The sequence below is a fragment of the Cheilinus undulatus genome, linkage group 12, assembly GCF_018320785.1.
Source record: "Cheilinus undulatus linkage group 12, ASM1832078v1, whole genome shotgun sequence".
NCBI lineage: Eukaryota > Metazoa > Chordata > Actinopteri > Labriformes > Labridae > Cheilinus > Cheilinus undulatus.
In genome coordinates this window covers 27,985,881-28,008,929 of record NC_054876.1, presented here as the reverse complement: position 1 = coordinate 28,008,929, position 23,049 = coordinate 27,985,881, and the positions used below count along the sequence as shown (strand labels likewise).

General features: G+C 36.9%; 1 protein-coding gene across 1 annotated transcript; it reads left to right on the top strand.

Moving 5' to 3' along the window:
* The first annotated feature begins 12,994 nt into the window (after nucleotides 1–12,994).
* On the top strand, nucleotides 12,995–16,905 carry irf1b (interferon regulatory factor 1b). The gene is made up of 10 exons (XM_041800544.1): nucleotides 12,995–13,151; nucleotides 13,812–13,904; nucleotides 14,365–14,464; nucleotides 14,547–14,714; nucleotides 14,841–14,881; nucleotides 14,996–15,113; nucleotides 15,311–15,430; nucleotides 15,564–15,592; nucleotides 15,791–15,899; nucleotides 16,127–16,905. Exons 2-10 carry the CDS (start codon nucleotides 13,818–13,820, stop codon nucleotides 16,234–16,236), a joined length of 882 nt encoding a protein of 293 aa, XP_041656478.1. The 5' UTR covers nucleotides 12,995–13,151; nucleotides 13,812–13,817; the 3' UTR covers nucleotides 16,237–16,905.
* The last annotated feature ends 6,144 nt before the right edge of the window (nucleotides 16,906–23,049 follow it).

Genomic DNA, 23,049 nt, shown 5'->3' with positions numbered 1-23,049 from the left:
TTTGAATTAAGGAGTAATTTCAACAGAAACTGCACTCCATAAATATGAAGTTTACTAATCAGTAAACCACTGTTTTCTTTTCATGGACAATTTTTATAAAATGAGGGAGAAAAGCTGTTAAAAATGATGTCTTCTAGCTTCACATTTCAAGCACTCCCAGAATGCTTTGAGAGTAGCTGGCGGCCAAAAGCCAGAAGGTGTTGACACTTTCAGAACAGCTTGTTTCCCTCGTTATATGAAATTCATTCATCTGTGTTACCTCATGCTTCTGCAACATCGTAACGCAATGTGAATAAACAGTCAGGGCCAACAATGTTAAGCCATTATGAAATCAATATGAATGTCTTAAGCTGTCATGATGGTGGAGCTACTGAGGGCCCATTGAAGGCATGGAAAGATCCAGTCGGTGTATCCCTTTAGGTGACACATAAACCTTGATTTATTTTGCATTTATTCAAACAAGCTGGCAGACTCTGGTACACAGTAGTCCCTCCCTGCAACGCACAGAGCGAGAATGCTCACGGACATTTGGCCAATTTTAAAATAAGAGCAGAAGAAGAGAGTGCTTGAAAATTCAACTTCTTATGGTGCACAACCAAAAGAACATTTAGCACTCAGATATGTCGTTTTGGGTTGTTTTATTTCTGGGCGAGGCAGTGTAAAAGCCACAACGGATAAGTTTTGACTCGTGGTCTTTATCAGCTTAACACTGAAGAAGACCACAAGTCATAACGTGTCAATGGTTGCTTGTACACTGCCTCACTCAGAAATAGAATAAACTAAAAGGACATATCTGAGTGTTGACTCTTCAGTTTCTTTTGCAATTTTAAAATACAACACAGTGCATTGACTCCTGATTGTAAATCTCATCACTATATTAAAACTGTGTCACAAGTGGTGGTACAGGCCACAACTCATCAACTGGTCAGAGGCTCCCTGAGGTAATAAGATTCAGTGGATACAAAGAGGTTAATCATGGCGATGGGAAACCACAGAATTTTATATGACACCTTTCCAGAAAACATTAACCATTTAATTACCTAATGCACTCACCCAAAGAAGAAGATAAAAGAATAGTGTTGAAATGAACATCAACCTCAGAAAGGCAAATTAACCTGTTGTTTACATGTTTTCACATAGTACACAATTGTTATTATGTCAGTGATTCATCACTAAAACCTTCTTGTTGTCACCATCCTACGGTGGCAACGCAGTTTAAAGGTACATATGAACACATAAATGCTTTAAAGATCCGTCTTGATCAGCCTTGTTATATATGATTTTTCTATCCTGTCTTTTATTGCACTGCTGTAAGGCATCCTGGGAAAAGAGACCTTATTCTCAGTGGGGTGTCCCTGCTAAAACTAATGATGAATAAATACAAACATTGTGTGATCCTTTGATAGTGTCTCCAGCTGCCCTGGGCTGCACCTTACTCCATTTCAGAGACAGATCCAGTGGGTGAGGGTGTGCACCATTGGTATGAGCAAAACCGTGGTGTGGACAGAACACTGGAGACAGAGACCATGGAATTATAAGTTATTATCTAAAAGGTGAGGGCTAGAACAGCTGTTGCGTCAAATGAGGAATTTTGTCTAGACCAGACTGTCTTGTGTCTGATTCTGAGTTTATACAGACTTTAAAGGTCACATATTTTACCCTTTTAAGACAAGTTTATGTTGGTCTCAGAGGTCCTCCAAACATGCCTCTGAAGTTTATTGCTAAAAAAACACTCCAGTATTGGATTTTGGCATGTCTAAAAACCCCTCTGTTTCAGCCCTGCTCAGAACGAGCTGTTTCTGTGTCGGTTGCTTTAAATGTTAATGAGGGTGTCTGACTCCCCCCGACTCCACCCCTCTCTGGAAATGGGTGTGGCTCTCCTCAGCTGAGAGTAGGACCTCAGTGGAAATTTCTTCTAAGTGGAGAGGGCCAATTGAACCTGGGGGCGGTGCTAACTCCCCAAATGACATCATGAGGGGAAATCTGAGACTGGCTTGTTTCAGCACATATTTTCTAAAAGATGCAGAAACAATAGACTTTTCTGACTGGGGGGATTGTGGACAGGCCAGGGGCACATATTTCAATTCGGAAAGCCTGAAAAAGTGTTTTCTGCATAATATGTGACCATTAAAGGCTGGGTTATTCAAAGGATGCTACCCCTGAACTGGGACACAGGACTAAGCTTATATCAGTCATTATGACATGACTCTTGCTTTATTGAAGAGGTTTAAGGAACCTAGGAGCATAGTTAATAAAAAGCCACTATTTGATCAGGGCTCCAGACTCATTAAATATGTTTGCAAAGAAATCACGCTTTTATGAGTCTGTAGCCTTGATGAAAAAAAAAAAGCTTTTTATTAGCTGTCCCTCTGAGGGCCTCAGACCTCTGGAGTTACTGGGGAACCTTTTTTCCAAGTATTGTAACACTTTTCCACACTGATACAGCACTTCATCATCTGCTTATGCCTCCTGTCTTACCTGATCAGCATTTTATGTTATGTTCACTTCTAAAGGCTTATGATGGTTCGGTGATGGTTTAAAATATTCCTCCTGTCACTTTACTGTTGTATTATTGTTGTGTGTTGACTGTTTTAATTTCAAATTTACCCTAGGGAATAATTATTTTAAGGTGGAAGATGAAATCTTATAACCTATAACTTAATTCAGTTACTATCAATTTGAAACCGATCAACATGTTTTTAAACAAAGGGGAAATACTATAGAAGCTCTTGCGCTTATGTGACACAACAATAGATAAATCAAGATCATTTTTGTTTCATATGAGTATACTAAAGATTATTGAGTGGTACATATGTACTTTTACATACATTTTCTTAAGCATTCACACTGAAATGTGAATGCACAGCAAAATATTTGGTCTTCGTTGAAGCATAAACTTTCATTTTACCCACTGGGGGCTTATGAAATTAAACTCAGCATAATTATTTTAAACCAAAACCTTATTGTTGCACCTGTGAGGCCTAAGGCCAGGTTTTCAGTGCAGCTACAGGCAGATTAATATAAGCATGCCATGGATCATATTGTTTTTCTCACTGACACTATTGACTGCGTCATCCTGTGCCTGAATTCAACACTTAACTCTTTATAGTGGCTTTAGTAGTATCCTGCTTTCATATTGTATTCGCGTAATGTGACTGACCTTATTAAAGAGTCACTTGACCTCTAATCTCTCTCTCACAGCAGTGTTACCCCCCTGCTCGTCTTCCTCTCTGATCTGACTGCAGAAAACTCAGAAGACAAACAAAGAGGAGACAAATAATTAATCAGCACTTTCATAAGAAGAATGGACAAATATTGCAAACAGAGACGCAATTAAACTGTAAAGGTAGTTTAAAAAACTGCTACCTGTGATCTGCCATCCAGACAGGTAAACTCAGAGCTGAAGTACACTTAAGAGCAAAAGTAGCTGAGAAAAAACCTTCTAATGTGTAAAACATACATAATGTTTGCATTAAAAATGTATATAGTATGAAAGACAAATTACCAGTACATTTATCATAAAACTACAGGAATGTTGAGATAAACACAGTGAAGTCCAGCTGAAGCAATAGAAACAGAGCAGGTGCCCACTGTGGACTGCAGGGACTGTAGTCCTCAACACACTGGTCATGGGATCGATTCCCAGTCTCTGTGCTGTTTGATGCATGTCTTCCCTGCACTCTCTTTTGGAATTTCCTGTCTCTCTTCAGCTGTCCTATCCAAACAAAGGTAAAACTGCCATAAATGAATAAATAAATAAATAAATAAATAATCTATAGATATATTTAGTTTCACAAAGTAAATTTTAATTGGCTAAAGTATGGAGTTTTCATGGCCCTATCTACATGAAAACGTGGCTTAGCTTTTGTGTAGGAGTATATTGTACATTAAAAAAAATATATTAAATTAAACATTTTAATAGAGCAATGATAGACAAATGAAAAAAGCCCAACAGCCTAAACAAAAAAATGCAGACAAAGAAGTCATACAAGACAAAATTTAAATGACTTTACAATGATTAAGGAATACTAGATTAGTTCAATTAAATTCAACAATTTTATTAATTCCTCAAGGGTCAATTGGCAGAGGTTGGAGAAAGTCATTGTTTTGCAAGTCTCAAGTCTCGAGTCTTTAATCCCAAGTCTTGAGTCAAGTCTCAAGTAAAGACGTGCAAGTCCAAGTCAAGTCTCAAGTAAAGATAAGACAAGTCGAGTCAAGTCCAAAGTCATAATCTTGAAATTTTCGAGTCCTTACAAGTCATAAGCACTGTTTACCAAATAAAATGCCATTTCAACAATGTAACAATCTATTAAATTTGACAAATACAATGAATGCATTTTGAATTGTTTTATTTTTTAAATAAAATAAGACCAGTGTGACAGAACTTAATCACACAGAAAAGAGTGCTGACATAACATTCAGGATATAATCAGTGCTAAGCGGTGCAACAACAAATGCACTTCTGAAGACGTTGTACAGTCATTTTAACTCATCTAATGTGAGTGTGTGTGTGGTGAGTATGTGTATATGTATAAGTGTGTGAGTGGATATATGGGGTTTGTGTGTGTTTCTAAGTGAACATGTTTGACTGGTCAACATAAGGTTTAAGGTGTTATAACCAGTTCTGCCAGTTTGTTGCTTTCATTTTTCTGTTTCTGCCCTTTGGACAGTATGTATCATTGGTATGTTTAAGATCAAATAAAACACCCACGGACAAGTTTTACTAAATTTTACATTATTTGAAAATGTGATCCGTGTGTGTTTGGCTTGTTGACGATGATATGCGTCGTAAAAGTCATCATCAAATACGAGTATGGGAGAGCATCGGCAGGAAGTGACTGAAGAAATGTATTAAAACAAGGGCATTAGAAGCTTCACCTTGAATACAAGACAGCACACCTCTATGAATTAACTTAATGAAGACACGTACCACCAGCAGTCTTCCTCTGCGCTGTTTTATGCACGTTCCTCCGTCCAGTGTACATCCAATGGTAATAATCTACAAGTTTTCATTTGAATTTGGAACTTAAAGTCTGTCTTCTTTATGTGGACTTATATTTATAGAGGATTTCGGGAGGATTTTTTAAAGTAAGCCTTAAAAGAGCCGCAACTGGTCACTAAAGAGCGACATGTGGCTCGAGAGCCGCGGGTTGAGTATCACTGTGTTAGTTGAATACTTTGAATGGGGGCACATTTTACTCAACACACTCACTGAAAATCTCAAGTATTTTCAAGTCATCGGACTTAAGTCCAAGTCAAGTCCCGGGTCATTTATGTCAAAGTCCAAGTTGAGTTGCAAGTCTTTGATGATATTGTCAAGTCCAAAGTCATCAAAATTGTGACTCAAGTCTGACTCGAGTCCAAGTCGTGTGGCTCGAGTCCACACCTCTGGCAATTGGTTCTGAGCAGCTTGTACATACAAAACATAGATAAAACACAAGGACACAGACAGCAACGTAATGTGTTTTAGATTCAGGATAATGACATTCAATTTCAAGAATCTCACAAAAAATCTCTACAGTTCTGTTACTTTCCCTGACTTTGCTAACCTTGCAAAGCAGATGGATACGCCCGTTTCTATGTTTCTCACGGGTGAATCCATCTTGCAAAGCTCCCATCTGAACCGTTTGGGCCCGGTTAGAAAGTGACAGGACCAATCAGCAACAAGGGGCAGTACTTTCATGCGCAGCGGAGTCGTGACGTAAGCAAGCAGCAACAAGACGTGATGCCGTTATGACAGAAGACATTAGCGTGGATGCTGCTAAAGCGCCACTTTTATCAGAACTTGATGACATTTCTTTGTTAAAAGAAGAACAAAGAACAGCAGTGAGTGGTTTTCTTTTCAAAAACGACCAAAGTCGTGTACTGACATGTCTACAGTCGCCATGGTTCACTTTATGCAGTTCTATATGGAGTTTATTCCTCGGTAGCTGTGCACATGCACCTCGGTAGCGGCTACGTGTTTTGTTGCTCTGATTAGCCCGTAAAGATGTGACAGACAGAATGTTCATCCAATCACCCTCCGAGGTTTTTTTCAAAGGCTCTGCCCTTTACCAAACGCTATATATTGAAGGTTGTCCAGGTGGATGCGTGAAACAAATCCATCTGGCATGTCAGGTTATGACTTTGCATCAGTTTCATAGTTTTAATGTACTGTGTTACAACATTCAACAATCTAGGAAAACTGGGGATGCATTTGTCTTAAGTTTTTTGTTATATGATATCTGACATATGTTAATTATGACATAGCTCACGGTTATCATGTTTGGCTTACTGTTAATAACTACATCTCCTACAACTACAATTTAAAGTCTTTAAAGTCAAGAGCATTCTGCCGTATAAAGGCCGTTCCTTTATCTGGTGGCTTTTACACAAAGGGAAGGACAGGGGTCTCTAATATGAAGAGAAATCATCCAAACATAAATATTTTAATAGCTGACATGAAAACTAATCAATCACTGTTTAAGATATTTCATTGTTGACAAGAGTTGAATGCTGACAGACATTGATGTAAAAGGGGAAGAAAGTACTCAGCAAATAGGGAACTCTGCAAGCAAATTTAAGGAGCATATAAAACTTTAATGTTGGTTTTTAAAAGGGCTGTTTTAAGATGTCAGGTTAAGTAAATTAAAAAAACAACAGCCTGCTGCTAAATGAACAATGCAACAACAACAAAAATCACTGAAAACCATGAGTATTATTCTAAATTTGATGTTGAGATACATTTTTTTAATGTTTTTAATTTGATTTTATGTAATCCTATATGTGTGCAAATTAAATAAATGAATGAATGAATGAATTACTACAATAGGAAAGAAACAACCTTGTATATGAGGGAACAAAACATGTCTGTCCATCTGTCAGTCTGTTGACTCTTTATCTTACCACAAGTTGTATAATGTTTTACAGCACTAAAGATAAGAAAAATCTGTCAGGACTGTGACATCACTGTGACCTACTGACTGTCCTGAAACTATTTTACTGTTGACTCTCTGTACCTGCTTTAAGAAAGGAATTAATAAGTAACATGTTCTTCGCGGTGTACATGCAGAAAAGTGACACAATGTACAGTACCTGTAAAAAGTAATCATCCCTTGTATGTTTATTTCATTTATTTGGAAAATCAATCCTGGTCAACAGAATTTTACCTTTTTTTTTTTTTTTTTACCATGAAAACAACAACGCTTCAAGTCAGTATTTAGCAGATGCACCTTTGGCTGTAATCACAGCACTGAGTATGTGTGGATAGGTCTCAATCAGGCTTGCACGTCTTGACACTGCAATTCTACTCGATTCTTCTTAGCAAAACTCCTCAGGATCTGTCAGGTTGCACAGGGACAGGCATGAACAGCCCTTTTCAAGTCCAACCACAAATTCTTAATGGATTGAGGTCCGAGCTTTGACTTGGCCACTCCACAACATCCACATTGTCTTTAAACCAGTTCCGTGTAGCTTTCGCTGCATGCTTTGGGTCATTGTCTCGCTGGAAATAAATCTTCTTCTGACCCATAGTTCTATTGCAGACTGAATAAGATTGTCCTCTAGGATTGCTGCAGTCATTTTACCCTCTACCTGTAGAAGCTTTCCTGAGCCAGCTGCTTAGAAGCATCCCCGCAGCATGATGCTGCCAACACCATGGGGATGGTGTGTTTGTGGTGATGTGCAGTGTTTGGTGTCCACCAAACATAGTGTCTTCTCTGAAGGCCTGCGACATGTCTTCTGGTGAACTCTAGTCGAGACTTAGACTGGTAACAGGCAACAGCTGTTGTATGCAGAGGCAGATTTACACATGTGCCATATTCCTTCCATTTCTTGAGGATGGATTTAACTGGATTCTGGGGGATGTTCAGTGCCCTGGAAATGTTCTGTATCCACCCTGGGAGCTTTACTTTTCATAAACATTTTTGCTAATTGGCTTGATGTATTCTTTTGTCTTCATGGTATAATGGTAGCCAGGAATACTAACCAGTGACTGGACCTTCCAGACATAGGTGTTTTAATACTACAATCACTTGAGACACATTCACTGCACTCAGGTGATCTCCATTTCATTGAAACTTTAACTCTTTAACTCTCTTGTATGCTCAGAGATGCTTTTCTATGAACGTTAGCTGTAACAAGTGGTCATTAAAGTTATTATTGCCCTTCTATCAGCGTGAATCAGTTTGGTCTTTCAGCTCTTACCTCTTCCATTAACAAGGCAATTTGGACAAGAGAAATGCCGCTCACTGGATATTTTCATTTTTAGACTGTTCAGTAAAACCTAGAGATGGTTGTGTGTAAAAATCCAAGTAGATCAGCAGTTTGTTAAATACCCAGGCCAACCTGTCTGGCACCTTGATCCACAGAAAGTCACTAACATTATCTATCTTCTCCATTCTGACGCTTATTTTGAGCTTCAGCACATCTTCTTAACCATACATGCCTGAATGGATTGGTTTCTGCAACTAGGAGGTGTGATAATAATTGCAACAGTAACTAAATTATGCAGCATTTGGGGAAAATATATCATTAGTATTAACAACACAAAAAGGTTTTTTTTTCTGTTCCCACCAGATAAATCACCCTGTGATCCTATAGAGTTAGGCATCTTTCCCATAACTACCAAATTAAATAAAATGTAGTCAAAACATCAACATTATTAGGAAAACTAATATAATTCAAGTAATTGTAACTATTTTTAAAACTTAGTAAAGGTGAAAACATAACTTTAAAAAGTAAGAGGGGTTTAAAATGCAAAACATGTGATGGTCATTTACTTCCTGCTAACTATTAGAGGATAATCCAAAAGTAACTGCACCATCTCAGTCAAAACTAGAGTGCTCACCTCTTGATGAACTAAAGGGTGATGAAATGTTTCACTATGGTATGTTGGAGCTCCCATTCAGTAGTAATACATTACCATTGTTGGCCTGAAGAGGGTGCTACACTTCAAAAACCACTGAAATTGAACTGTCCTCTCCACAGGGGGTGGCTGAAACCTGCAGGATGATGTAATTTATGAGGGATGTCTGTCATTCATGGAAACTTGACTTGTGACTCATGTCAATTAATTTTATACAACTGTTGTAAATCTTTTTGCACTAGTTTATTTTAAGCATTCCTCCACTTACCTTTCCTTTTCAACTCCACCTAGACCATATAGTTTCTTCCCACCCCTCGCTTTTCTCCACATTCCACCTGTTTTTGCAAACTAAGGGAAACTTGAAAATCAGGAAATCCTTACTAAGTTTTAAAGTGTAGCAATTTTCTTTTAGGCTTGCAACTGTCAGGGGGTTTATTTCAAGAGCTGAGGACTTTCAAATAATTTTCAATTAGTTATCTGGAAATAGTTATGTCCTCAGCCATGTATTTGGTAAAAATTATAGGGGAAAGTGCATGATCAATAATAACAACAGAGGTTATATTTTAGTGCATTAACATTTTTTATCAGATGCAAACAAGCTTTATTTCCTAAGATGTCTTTAGAAAATAGAAAATTGTTGTTGACCTGTTGAATGAGGCCATAAGTTATACCTTAAGGTTGTGTGTCTTTGAGTGGTTTATTGCAATGGCAGGATATCTGTGGGGCTGTTTAATGAGGGTAAGATTTGTTTCGTGCGAACAGAAGGAGTAGATATCAACTACTGAGGCGGGTGAGATATGGATATGTCAGCCAATGACAGATACATTTAAAAAAACTTTTAAGTTTTAACTACACTAAAAGGTGATCAATGCCTGAAGCAATAGTTCAGAAATAGGAAACACCTTAAATCAAACTAAAACAGTTAAACACACTGGGCTTTATATGACAAATATATAATGTTTTTATAAGAAAAAGAACATATGTCCCAAAGATTTGCGTCAAATTAGTATACTGAACGCCACTTTGTGCACCCCTCCCTGCCAAAATGCATGAGGTCGCAGTGCAAATGCAGGCTAACTAACAAGAGCTTTGAGTTGATCCTGTGTCAGTGAGCTGTCAAAGCAGATGGTCCATGGGGAGATTGGTTGCTCAAGCTGCTTGCCTTATCTTAAAGCCTCAAATTACTGTCTTAACCTCACAGGTGGCCTAAATAATCAGAGTTACTATCGCTGTACACACAGGGCACGATAAATCTTCAGGAATTTTAAACCTCAGAAGAGATGGTACCCAAGAGACAATGCCAAGTTAAGGGTCAATGTACAGCAGGGAAAGCTGAATGAAACAGTTAAAGGTTAAAACTGGGAAATCTTACAGAGCCCGACACTAAGACGTTTAGGGTTTCACTGTAAAGTGAGATTACTTTCCCACTTTTCGATATCATTTAAGACCATAAAAAAATTACAGTAAATAAAAATCTGGAACTTTATGCATGTCTTTGCTCCAGTTTCCTTAAAGATACAGTGACAGTCTGTCCTTGTGTCTCAAGTTTTCATCCAGTTCATTCTAAAGGCCACTCTTTCAGTTATTATGATCTTTGTAGGTACACATGGATAAATGGGGGAAGAGTTTGTCAATCCAGAGTAGAAGTGCTGTGTTCTTTCTCTCTATTTCATTACAATTATGATCCCTCAAATTCACTCTGCACCATATGGGGTCTCTATCCTGTTGTGAACCACCACATAAAGTACACTAGACTCAGCTCTGGTAAAGTTATTATAATTCATATAGATTTAATAAGCCTATTCCTAATAGTAGTATGTTTGAGAATAAGCCCTCACAGCTGCATGCATATAGCCTCAGCCTGTCACTGATTTCCTGTAGCTCAATTCTTATTTTTATTTCCCCACAACTACCGGGGGTCTCTGTAATCCCTATAAGACTACCAAACACAATAGGTGGGAAAGTTGGAATGATATTCCCCCACAAAACCATTTTTCGCCGTTGTGGGAAATCCCACACGCTGATAGCTGGTGAAAACTCCGCGGAAAACTCCCTGTCAATCCCACCCTAACGCGCGTCTCGGCCAAGCAGCAGGCGCAAGCAGTGCGCATGCTCAGCGCGGGAAGCCCCTGGATTGACAGCACCGGTGGCTGACAACACGTGTGGGATTTCCCAAATTCATTTAAACGCAGCGCGCCTAAAGAGGTTGCGTGTCCGTAGTGCTGTAAAAAAAAGGATGATCAGGGTGATTTATACGACGATAAACAGCAAAGAGTGACACAGCTGAGCACCGCAGTCAAAACTGGTAATGATACAAAGTTAAATCCGGTCAAATTCGTAAGATATTCTTGCATCTTTACCATAGAATTAAATGCATACACTTCCTAGGTTATCAGTCAACTACGTGCTCTGAATAAAATACAACAATACTGTGTGTAAAAGGCACTGCAGTCTGTCTTACTGAGACCTTATAGCCGCTGCTACTTCCGCATTGTGTGCTCTTTTCCCGCTGTGTCATCATCGGCTGAGCTCTGTATGGCCCACATTCAAGCTGTCACGAGTTAGTCTCGGTTAGTCTGTACCACACTGCCCCCTCTGGCGACTGAAATTACTACATCATTTACGGGAAATAGTCCTCTTCTCTCCTAGCCTGCTGTTTATTCTAAAGGGCTGGTGCAGTTCACATGTTTGCCATGCCAAACACTTTTGTGTGTCACTGTGCGCGTGGCCGTGTGTGCACGTATGCAGGTGGTTAAGTATACTTAAGATGTGATTTTTAGATAACAGTTTTCATGTAAATCCCTCTTTACATAATGCACACTTTGCATAAACTGCAGATTTATGTCCCAGTTTCTTTATATACCAGCATAAGTTTAAAAAGATAATTATATTAACATTATGAATTCGGTTAAAACCTTTTTTGTGTGATGCAATACATGTGAAAATATCTATTTTAATAATAATAATAAGAAGTTGCACTTTAGCCTGTAATTTTGAACGAATTTAAAACTACCGTATATTGCAAAATGAAATTCTGACATTCATATTTTAATGTCGAACAAAAGCACATTTGCAGGGTCTCGTTAAGATAATAATGATTATTTTTATTATAATAAAGGGAGAGTGACAGACAAGTTAACTCATATATGTTTGGTCCCAGTCTACGTGCAAGAACCAACAGCCTTCTACCCGTGTTATTGTAAACTTCCTCCTTACTCTTAACGGCGTGATTTCTGGGAAACAGTTCTACTGCTTCTACGGGGAGTCTGAGGCGCATGCGCGAATATGCGCTGTAAAAAATATTGTGACTCTGACTTTATCAGATACATTTATCATACAGCCTGTTGCTGCAGAAATGTGTTGTAAACCTGTCAGAACGCACACATAACCTACCCATAAATACACTTTCAACACAAAATTAGAACAAATACTGATTTCCTCTCTGCTGTATTCAATTTTTGCTCAATATAATTATAAATACCTGTTTCATTTTGTTATCAAAGCATCCACCTTTCTAATATCATTAATTTACTTAAGATTATCAAAATGACTGCTGGTTTTTATAATAATATAATGCTTTGTCACTGTTATTTAATTAGTATTTTTTTTTTTGCTATTCAAGATTAGTTTTTACCCTGTGTGTGCAATATGATTGAAACCTGATCATATTGTACATTGAAATATATTAATTCTGTCTGTGTGTATTGCAATTTTATGTGATAATTGCACTGTGTCAAAAAAAAAAAAAAAAAAAAAAGATAATAAACATGAACTTCTAGTGTTTATAGTCCCAACAAGGCACAATTAAATTAAGTATGACTTTATGGGGCAATTTGATGTTTTTATTTAGTTTTAACAGAAGGCAAGGAAAAATGGGACTTACAGCATATTTCAACACTTAGGACAGACAACAATGATGCAAAAACACTTTAGTCATTAAAAGAAAAAATAGGCATATGCACGATACAATAATACACACATGTATGTTTACATGAAGGATAGTCCCATATAAGTACACCCAATAGATGCGTGTACAAGTTTTTTTTCTTAGAAGACGATGCCCATGTTTTTGTGGGTCGACACTTTTTACAGTGTACGCATGCCTTGCCGGGGAAAACCCAACATCTCTGCTCACATCACAGACTATAAAAGTGTACGCCGGTGAGCGGTTTACACTCAGTTCTGAACGAGACAAGCTACTGAGTGGATAACTCACTGACTAGGAGAAGCCTCTGAGGAGCAAACTTAGAACTAACTGGACTATTTTGTGCATCTTCCTCTCAAGGATCCCAAGCAAGCAAAACCTGTAAGTTATTTGAAAATTATGTATCCTTTATTATGACACTCTTTATGTATTTGTATGTATAAGGAGATGTTTAAAAGTATGATTATATAAACTATTGAATAAATGCATTAATATGTAAAAAATTATGGTAGGCGAAATGAAGTTGTTTTTATTTAAATGTTAAAGTTTCAGCTCAAACTTTGTGCGTATATTACGCTCACGTTTAACATGGATACAGATGGCTACAGAGTTTTCTTTCAGCAGACTTAAGGCTTTTTAACATATTCATATCTAGGTGCATTTGGGCAGTCTACGCTGTCTCCCCGCGCTCGTGAGCTCGAGGCGCACATCTCTGAAGCCTCCTGTAGTAAAAATAATCAAGGTGCACTTCGATTTTTGACTAAATTATATGTGCAAGTGCACGACACACTACGGGATTAATGCAAAGCCAACTAAGTCTAGCCAGAAAGTGCTCTGGGGTCTGTTTAGATCTTAATAGTGCTGTTGACTCCTACGCGTACACGCCCCCTTGTTCGACTGCTTGCACTGTTCGTGAACTCCACTCGCCCTCCAACAGCAGGCAGCAGTAAATCTTGGCTGGGGCAGATGCAGGAGTTTACTTCCTCTCTCAGTCATGTTTTCTAAACATTTGAATTCTTCTGTTCTGTTGCTGCATTTTAGGCAAACATGCCCGTTTCAAGAATGAGGATGCGGCCATGGCTGGAGAAAATGATTGAATCCAAGTCGATCACGGGTCTGACCTGGGTTGACAAGGTAAGGGCAGAATTATTTTCTTCTTGTAATGTGCATGGTTTTAATGAAAAGATGCACGGCACATGGTGTTAATACAGGACTAGACATTATGAAATGTATTTGTTGTAGGATCCATTTATGGTCAGTCAAGAGGGAAGTGATCAATGAAAACAACACGTGTAGCCTAACTACTAATATTTGCAGTGACTTTATTAAATCACTAGTTGGGATTGGATTTTGAGTAGGGGTAGAAAGCATTTATTTAAGCACACACTTAGCAGTAGTTATTCTGCAAACATGAGATTGTTGCAAAAATGCCATTGATGAGATCTAACATGAGGTCATGCACTAAAACTTGATTGTTGTTTGTGCTACTTGAGTACTATTCATCTTAATCCTGTAAAAGATAGCCTCTAACAGTTTGAATGGCAGCCTCTTGTAAGCTGTATTTGCAACTCATGTGTGTGTCCTTTTTTCCCAGGACAAGACCATGTTCTCTATTCCCTGGAAGCATGCAGCCCGGCATGGCTGGGAAATGGACAAGGACGCATGCCTTTTCAAGAAGTGGGCCATTCACACAGGTAAGCATGCACTGACACAGTTTCTAACACAAAAACAGAATTTTCTTATCAGGATGCAAACTAAACAGAATGCATTTTGCAGGTAAATATGTTGAGGGTCAGACCACTGACCCAAAGACATGGAAAGCCAATTTCCGCTGTGCAATGAACTCACTGCCTGACATTGAGGAGGTGAAAGACAGGAGCATTAACAAAGGCCACCAAGCTGTGCGTGTCTTCAGGATGTTGCCTGCCACACCTAAATCGAGAGGTGAGACAACTGACAGGAAGCGAGCAAGGGCTGTTCTATAACACCTTGCACCAGAAGCACCAGCATTTGAAATGAAGTCTTTTGAAGATTCCTAATGATGAAAATGTTTCTCTTTCATCTGCACAGATAAGAGAAGCAAAGCTAAGGAAACAAAGCACAGGAAGAAGGTAAAAATGCAAATATTTATACATTTTCAATATTTTAAGCCACTTTTTCTGTAGTCTGAGGCCTATTTAATCAACTTCCAGAACTGAACTTGATATGACTTTTTGTCTCTGCAGAGCTCAGAAATAAAGACAGAGGATGAGGACTCTGATGAAAGCCAATCCTATGTGTCACAAAGGACCACGTCCACACAGGAGAATACAGTCGACAGCACAGTGCACACAGAGCAGCAAGGTGAGGAAGAAAACACACGTAGTTTAAGGAAAAACTTGATGCCATCATTTTGGTATTACTTCAAAGTAACGAAAGTGCTATACCTTTGGTTTCATGGATTTTTGAAGCTAAAATTTAACTTGTGTACCAGTGTTGCTTTCACTTAAATCTATAGTTTCATGTTTGTTTAACTTAGTTAATTGCCTTTTCTTTTGCAGACGCTGCCTCTGCATCTCCATTTGAAGCTCCAGACTACGCCCACTCAGTTGACATTGAGAGTGATCCCTTTCCAAGCAGCTTCACCCACAAATTTGAAGTTTCCCCTGATCATGACATGGGTAAGGAAACAACATGTACTTCACACTTCTGAGTGCATGCACAAGAGAAATCAAATAACCTTAAACAGATACCAAAATACTATACTCATGTTCCCCATTTTTTTCTCCCTCTCTCTTTGGTGTGATCCTGCAGATTACGACATTACCGACGACATTATTGAGGTAAGCATTGCTGTCAACTGTTACCACTAACAGCACGCAATTATCATTGACAGGAAAACCCATGTTTGTCTTAATCTGCCTGTGTGGCTTGTCTATAATGAACATAATCAATAGAAATATTGTCAAAGACTTCTTGATAAGGAAAAATCCAGTTGTGCAAAACTTTGAGCCATACTCAGTTCAGTGTTGCTCTTTCAGATTTGCCAACAACTGGAGAGAGATTCACACTGGAGTTATGACAGCAGGGGGTTCCTGGACAATGAAGCATGCACCAGTCCTGGGAGCCAGTGGAGTGAGTCATCTTCAGGTAAACGCTGCTAGATAATGTTTCAGAGAGCTGCCTTAAAATTTATCTGCAACATACAGTCCTTAGGAAGTTAGCAATGTAGAAATTGCAGTGTAGATTGTTGATATTTTACAAGGTTCTCTGCAAATAAAACACATTTTAGTGCCAACAGTGTACATCACCTATTCTGATATTCTGTGTGATTACTTCAGTATCCTGACCTTGGATTTCCTTCATTTGTGTTGCAGCGGACGAACTAGAAGAAATACCACAATACACAACGCTGAACTCAACGCTCACAAATACTGCAGACGACTTCTGGAGCACCTTTTGCCATCAGATCCCCCCCTTAATCTGAGGGATTCAGGACGGGGACAGGGATGGTGCTTTGTCACTTTGGACTTTTACAGAGCTCGTCCTCTCCTATCAAATCTCTTCAGCTCACACAGCCATACCCCCAGTCTGTGATGGGTGGTGTCCACATTTTAAGCTAAAACACCACCCTCCTCATCACCGTTCGCCATGTGTTTGATGCCTGGCGGCAATTTAGAGTGCTTTCCTCATCTCCCTCAGTCTTCTTGTGAAGTTAAGAAGAGAAGTTATGAATGCACTGCTATGTAAGAACTTAACTGTTGGTATCATTCGTTTTGGCTGGTTCAAGGCATTGTGGTGCTCAGTTTTTTTCTTGTGACAGTTAGATAAAGTAGCACAGAGGTCTGTTAAACCCCGGCAGGGCATGTATGTGGTTTGACTAAAAGCCAGTACAAATAAGGTAGCTAAAGGTTACCTGAATGCATAGACGGGATCATATTCAGTAGGCTTGGTTTTATAGTTTGTAAAATATCACATAATTGTTTCATATTATCTGTTTATCCGTTACATCAAAATACAACTAAGAACATCTTAACAACTGGTGAAAGTGCGACTTCAATCTTCCTGCTTATTTGTGTTGCTGAAAGCAATTGTAAATCAGATCTGTAAATAGTTGTTTATGTTTTTATAAAATAATAAAAAAACTCAATGTGAATGGATCTGACTCTTTACTTATGATATAAGTGATTTAAAGTCTGTGTGCAACCATGTTTGTTGCAACATTTGTAACAGATACTTGATGTTAAAAGCACCAAACCAACATCAGCTTTAAGTAGCACTGATGTGTAAAGTGATCCAACTTTACATTTCCTGTGGTAAATTATGATAAGAATGTTTTTTGGAAAACACAAATCATATCAGTCCAAATCTGCCTGCATTAGCTATCACAAGATAAATGCTAAAAAGTCCTTAAAAGTGTCAAAAGATACTTTTAATTAACTTCCTCAATACTCCTGAATTGGATCTGGAACATACATGCCACACTTAAAATAACTTTTTCTTGGTTAAATTAAACAATTCATCATTGCTAATTTGAACAAATATCTTTTTTTTTTTTTTAAATAATAGTGGGTTATAACCACATGAGTTACCAGATTATATATCTGGCTTAATTTGAACTTGATCTTCACACCAACAACGCTTCATGAAAGCAGAAATATTCCACCTAACCTCTGCAGATAAAACATTGGAGAGAAAGATAAAAGGGGTGGAGGGCTTTGTGCCTGTAGTTTTTGCAAAACTGCCCACTTTATTAACCCTTAAAAGTCCACAGGCTATCTAGCAATTTTTTTTTTAACCACTTAGAAAATGTTTTCCATGTGCATGTTTGGTATCACCTTTTTCAGCACAACCTCAACTTTATTAAATAAAAACAATTGTTTTCACTTTAAATTATTGTATTACATATATGACCTCCAAAACACACACACACACAAAAAGATTTCTAAAATTGCAGTTTGAAATGACATATCACTGGTGTCAGGTCATGGTGATAGTCAGCATCTTTTTGAAACTTTTCATTGGTTTAAATTTTGTAGAAAAACCACAGACGGATGTAAAGGGTGACCAAAAGTACTGATTTAAAAAAAAAGAAAATCCTGGAAAATGGAGATACAAGGTTTAAGCCTGACGCCATCTGTATCAAAATATGATGAATTTGACATTTCAAGAGTTAGAAATGTAGAAAATGTTGTAAGCCTACACATAAAAGTGATCAAATTATAAATGTCAAGCTAAAATGAATGTTTTTTTTTTTTTTATTTACACAAAATACATATGTATCTATATAGCCTTCTTTTTTCCACTGATCAGTGCCTGAGTTTAACATCACTCTGTACATAAGTGTAAAGAGAATAATTTGGCATTCGTTGCATTTTCAGACTGTGAAAGATTACCAACTAGTACAAAACATACAAAGATGTATAAGTGAGCCAAAATCAAGCTAAATATAGAAAAATACAATTATATTCCATTTCTAACCATTCCCTTCGTACATTATTTCATGAACAAAATTACAAAGAAAATCAAATTACATGGACTGCATTTTTACAGAACGAATGGTTAGCAGATAGTAGAAGTGTAGTAGGTTTAATCAACAGAACACTGTACCCCATATGTATGATAGATTTGTACATCAAATTCAAATGATCATATTTCCTGTTGTAATTGGCCTTTTCATAAAAAACTGAAAGAGAACTTAAAAATCACAGTTTTCACACAAACCGATTGCTATGCACAATGCACTTAGTTTTCATGCTATCACGTGACAAAAATAGCATGCGCTGGCGTGATCGTGGACCCAGATGGCAGATGGACAAATAACAAAAGAACCAAAACTCCCAAAAAAATAACCAATCAAAAATCACACAAAGATTATAAGAACCCATACAAATGCAGGCAAAACACAGGAACCAACCTGCATTAACAGAGAGCAAGAGGACCAAAGATGGAAGAGACTGAAACAACAAAAGCAAACAGAAACGCTAAAATCAGAGTTAAAAAATAAAAGATAATGATAGGTTAAGAAACTCAGATTGGGTGGTTTTAGCATCAACTAGGGGTGTGAGAAATTCAAGTAAAAGGCACTGAAAAAAATCACAAATAAGTTTAGACACACAGTACAGTAACTTACAAAGGTAATGTCTCCATTTATTTGAAATGTATTTGACGGACAGCCCATTCCCATGAATCATCTCATTTTCATTTTTGAAAATTATTTGTTATTCAGCAACAAACCCAAGAGGTGACTGAATCTGTCAGAAGAGTTAAAGGCCTATTCCTCCCTTTTTTTTTTAACACAAAACTCTGTCAAGTACGTAGAATTATTCACTCTGTAAATGTTAAAATGTATTATAGTGCGTAACGGAAATATAACTAATTTGTAAAAATATATGCTGACAAGAGATTTAGTCAATCGCTCACAAGTTAATTCAGAGGTTTAGAGCTTCTTTTATTGAATAAAAGTGGATAGTTTAGTTGGAAATGTAATTAGAGCTCTTCATTAGTGATTGGATCATTCATGATACATCCGACTATGAGATGTTTACTAGTCCAAAAAGAGTGGGACAGAAAAAAGATACTTTATATGATATGTCTTATATATAGCATCATTCACAGTAAATATGATGTCCTCCTTATTTAGCTCTACAATTGTGATGCTCCTTTAATTAGGCAGGAATGTTGAAACAACTAAGAGTGGGCTTCCCTGTAAGAACTACTCCATTGCTGAACATCCTACTAAGGATATAACTGAGCATACAATCACAGTGTGTCTCATTAAGTCAGTTGGTGTTAAAATATATATTTTTAAATAGCTATCAGCCTATTTACTCATCTTGTGTCCTTGATCTGTTATTTACAGTGTGGCGTGATCTTTAATGTCTGTTACAGCTCTGCTGCATGGATTATGTGCTTGGTGCTTGATACCTTTCCTAAATTGAGCTTTTATCTAAAAAATTCCCAATTCAAGGCCCTACCTGTGCCTCTACTCTCAATCTGAAAACATCTAAAACTACTTCAAATTCAAATTCAACCAAATCGTACTAAACCCTCGAGGGGGAATTGGTAGGGAGCTGCTTTTACATACAAGACATGCAAAGCACAGTGATGTAGAGACGATGTGTATGTTTTGTTGTCTTTCAGTATCATTTACTTGGTGCTGTGTATAAGGAAGAAGACAAAAGTGACCTACAATTGTGCCTTTTCCAGTGGCTCTGCAAGATGGGTGCAATTATTGAGAAAGCTTTTTTTTTTTAAACTATCAATGTGGGTGAATTCAACATCAATCTTTGAATAACTCACTACAGGACCACAGTTGAAACTTCAAATTACATTAGATTTAAGTGTGCTGTCCTCAAAATTGATTCAGTCTACATATAAAGAAAGGACAACAACTGATCTGGTTCTGCAGATAAATTTTATTACAAGTTACATGTATTCTGTTGTTAGGCAAAAGCACATAACTCCATAAAAAATCAAATAAAAATGTAGGTGAACAAAGCCTAAATTATAAATGAACAATTAAAGATGTTTGCATTCTTAGGATGCTGCTTCTTTCTGTCATTATAAAACTCTTCATTTGTAAAACACTAACAATACCAAAGAGATTCTTTTCCATCATCACATGACTCTTCAAAGTTTTTCAAGGTGTGTGCAGTTTATGGTAAACAATCAAAGCACCTGCTACTCCACCTTATTCACAGAAATGCTGACACCTTTTACTCAAAAAACACCCTGAAAGCCTCTGGTAAATGTCTTCATATGTAACATGTAAACGTATTTTACAGTATATCATTGCACATCATAATCAGCAAGCAGCATTCCAAAGAAAAACACAAAATTTCAGTCAAATTCTGCTGATGAAATATGGAAAACATAAAAAAATGTTATGTATGCCAATTTTGATTTGGTAGAATAAAAAAAACTTAAATAATTCATCCCACTGCAAAATATAAAAACAAGTTGGCTTATTTTCAGAAGTTCTTTTTTCTGATATGCTTGGAAAAGAATAATTTTTCTAATTTTAAGTAGGTTATATCTATTAAAAATAAATATTACATATATCCCATTTTAAGAAAAGCAATACATTTGAGATATTCATATTCTATGTTTGGTGTCCATAACATTACACATAACATAACATTGTATATATATATATATAACATATATATCAACCTCAGGTACCTACAATGTAATCTACTCACATTTTTTAAATTACATTGAAAGATAATAATAATAACAATAACAATAATAGTAACAGGGCAAATAAATTTAATGAACTCTACACAAAAACATTGTGTATGTACTGCCAGATGCACACACATCATCCATTGCTCACTGCCTAAGGCTCTGTTTGGGCAGAATTTTCCCAGCATGCTCTGGGGCATTGTGCTTTGGGAAGTCAGATGTGTTCAGATGTTGCCTGTTGAGCAGTAGTCACTGTTACGATTATTTTGATCATGCTCCCCTTAAATGTTGCTAGACACTTTTGCTCCATGAGTGATGCTACTCAGTCAGTTAATGACTCTGCTTTTGGAAGTGGCTGTGACCATCACATGACAGGTGTGCTATGTTCAATTGAGGAACCCTTCCGAGGTCAGAGGTCAATTGTCTATCCCTTCCTTACATTGCACCACTCAGGCTTCTGAGAACACCTTGAATGAACCTCTTTTGAATAGAAAAAACAGAGTAAAAATATTATTGTATAAATCCAACGAATAAAAAATGGCTAAGATGAAATATATTCCATAAGTACAGAGAGTATATATTACTCATTTTTAAAAAGTAATAGGTTTTAGAAACTAATTAGATTTTTTGATATTAGACTTAACCAATTTATTTGAGTACATTGCAGTTGTTATTTACTCAAAATATTGGGTAAAATTTACAGAATTACAATTGAGTGCAAATTGTTACTTCAATTTCAAGCCATGTTTCTCTTTGTTCTTTTGTTTACTTGCCTGCCTTTTGGAGAACAAACCTTTCAAAACACAGGTTTTTGGAATGGAAAATGGGCTTCTATATCCTGCAGACATTACATCCCCATGGGGCATCAGTGGACGATTGATAATGTTTGGTGTAAGCTAAGTTTATTACATGTTTTTAAGTTTATTATTTTTTACCTTCAGACAAATAGCCACAACAGGAACCCTATAATATCCCTGAAATTATTTTGTTCTTAATATATTCTTCTTCAACACACACACACACACACACACACACAAAAATCATAATATTGAAACATATGAATTATTTTCTGCATACTGAGGCATGTTGACCTTATTAGAAAAAGATTAGTGTCTAATATAAGTATGTTGTACAGAGAATCACAACAGATGTTTGGATAAATTTTAGGATTACGAAAATCTTGATCAGTGTGAATCCCTCTGTAAATTAAATCTTTTAAATGATTTAAATATCTATGGCTCTATTATTGTTGCCAAACTATTTACAGGGGTAAGTAGATCCATAAATGAACGCACAGATCTAAATGTATGCATTTGTGAATCTACTAACACTTTATTTGAAAATTGTTTTGCAACAGTAATAGCTCCATAAAATACCTCTCTTTCCTTGTAATAGTTAATTACTGTACCTGGGTATTATTTTGAATAAAATTAGATTTTTTTTCTTGCACATCCCTGCACAAAAGCAAAATTGTCCTCATTATTAAAAAATACATTTAGCTTCTAACTTCATTAGTGTAATTTCATGACAGAAGTATGACTAAAAATGTAAGTAAACAACCTTTGTTTCCATGAGAAAGATGAACTAAGATAGGCTGAAAGTATGTTCCCCCTTATTTTAAATCAATAAAAATTTATTTTACACATTGGCTGAAAATATTTTGGGATAGAAAATAAATGTCTGACTAAAAGTAAAAATTATAATGAAAGGGCTTTTTCTTTACTAAAACTGGACTAAAATGTTTCTGAGTTTTAGTTGAGTAAAACTACACTAAAAGTACGGATAATTATCAAATCCAAAGACAAAGACTAAAACAAAGTTAAAACTAGCTGTCAAAATGAACACTGCTCTGTTGCTGTTTGTCATAAATAAAGGGAATTAAAGCTTTAATCCAAGAATTGGCTTTTCCTGGATTCTGTATTTTGAATTGTCCTTCCTGCATCTGTTGTGGTTTAATGCCTGAATAAATCACCTGCAGCACCTGCCGCCATTATCAACACGCTGTGAGAGTGAACCGTCCAACCTGTTTGATAGGGATTTAAAGATACACACATACAACCTTAAAGGAACATTTAACCTCCGAAAATCATCCTTTTGTTTCTTTGTTGACGAT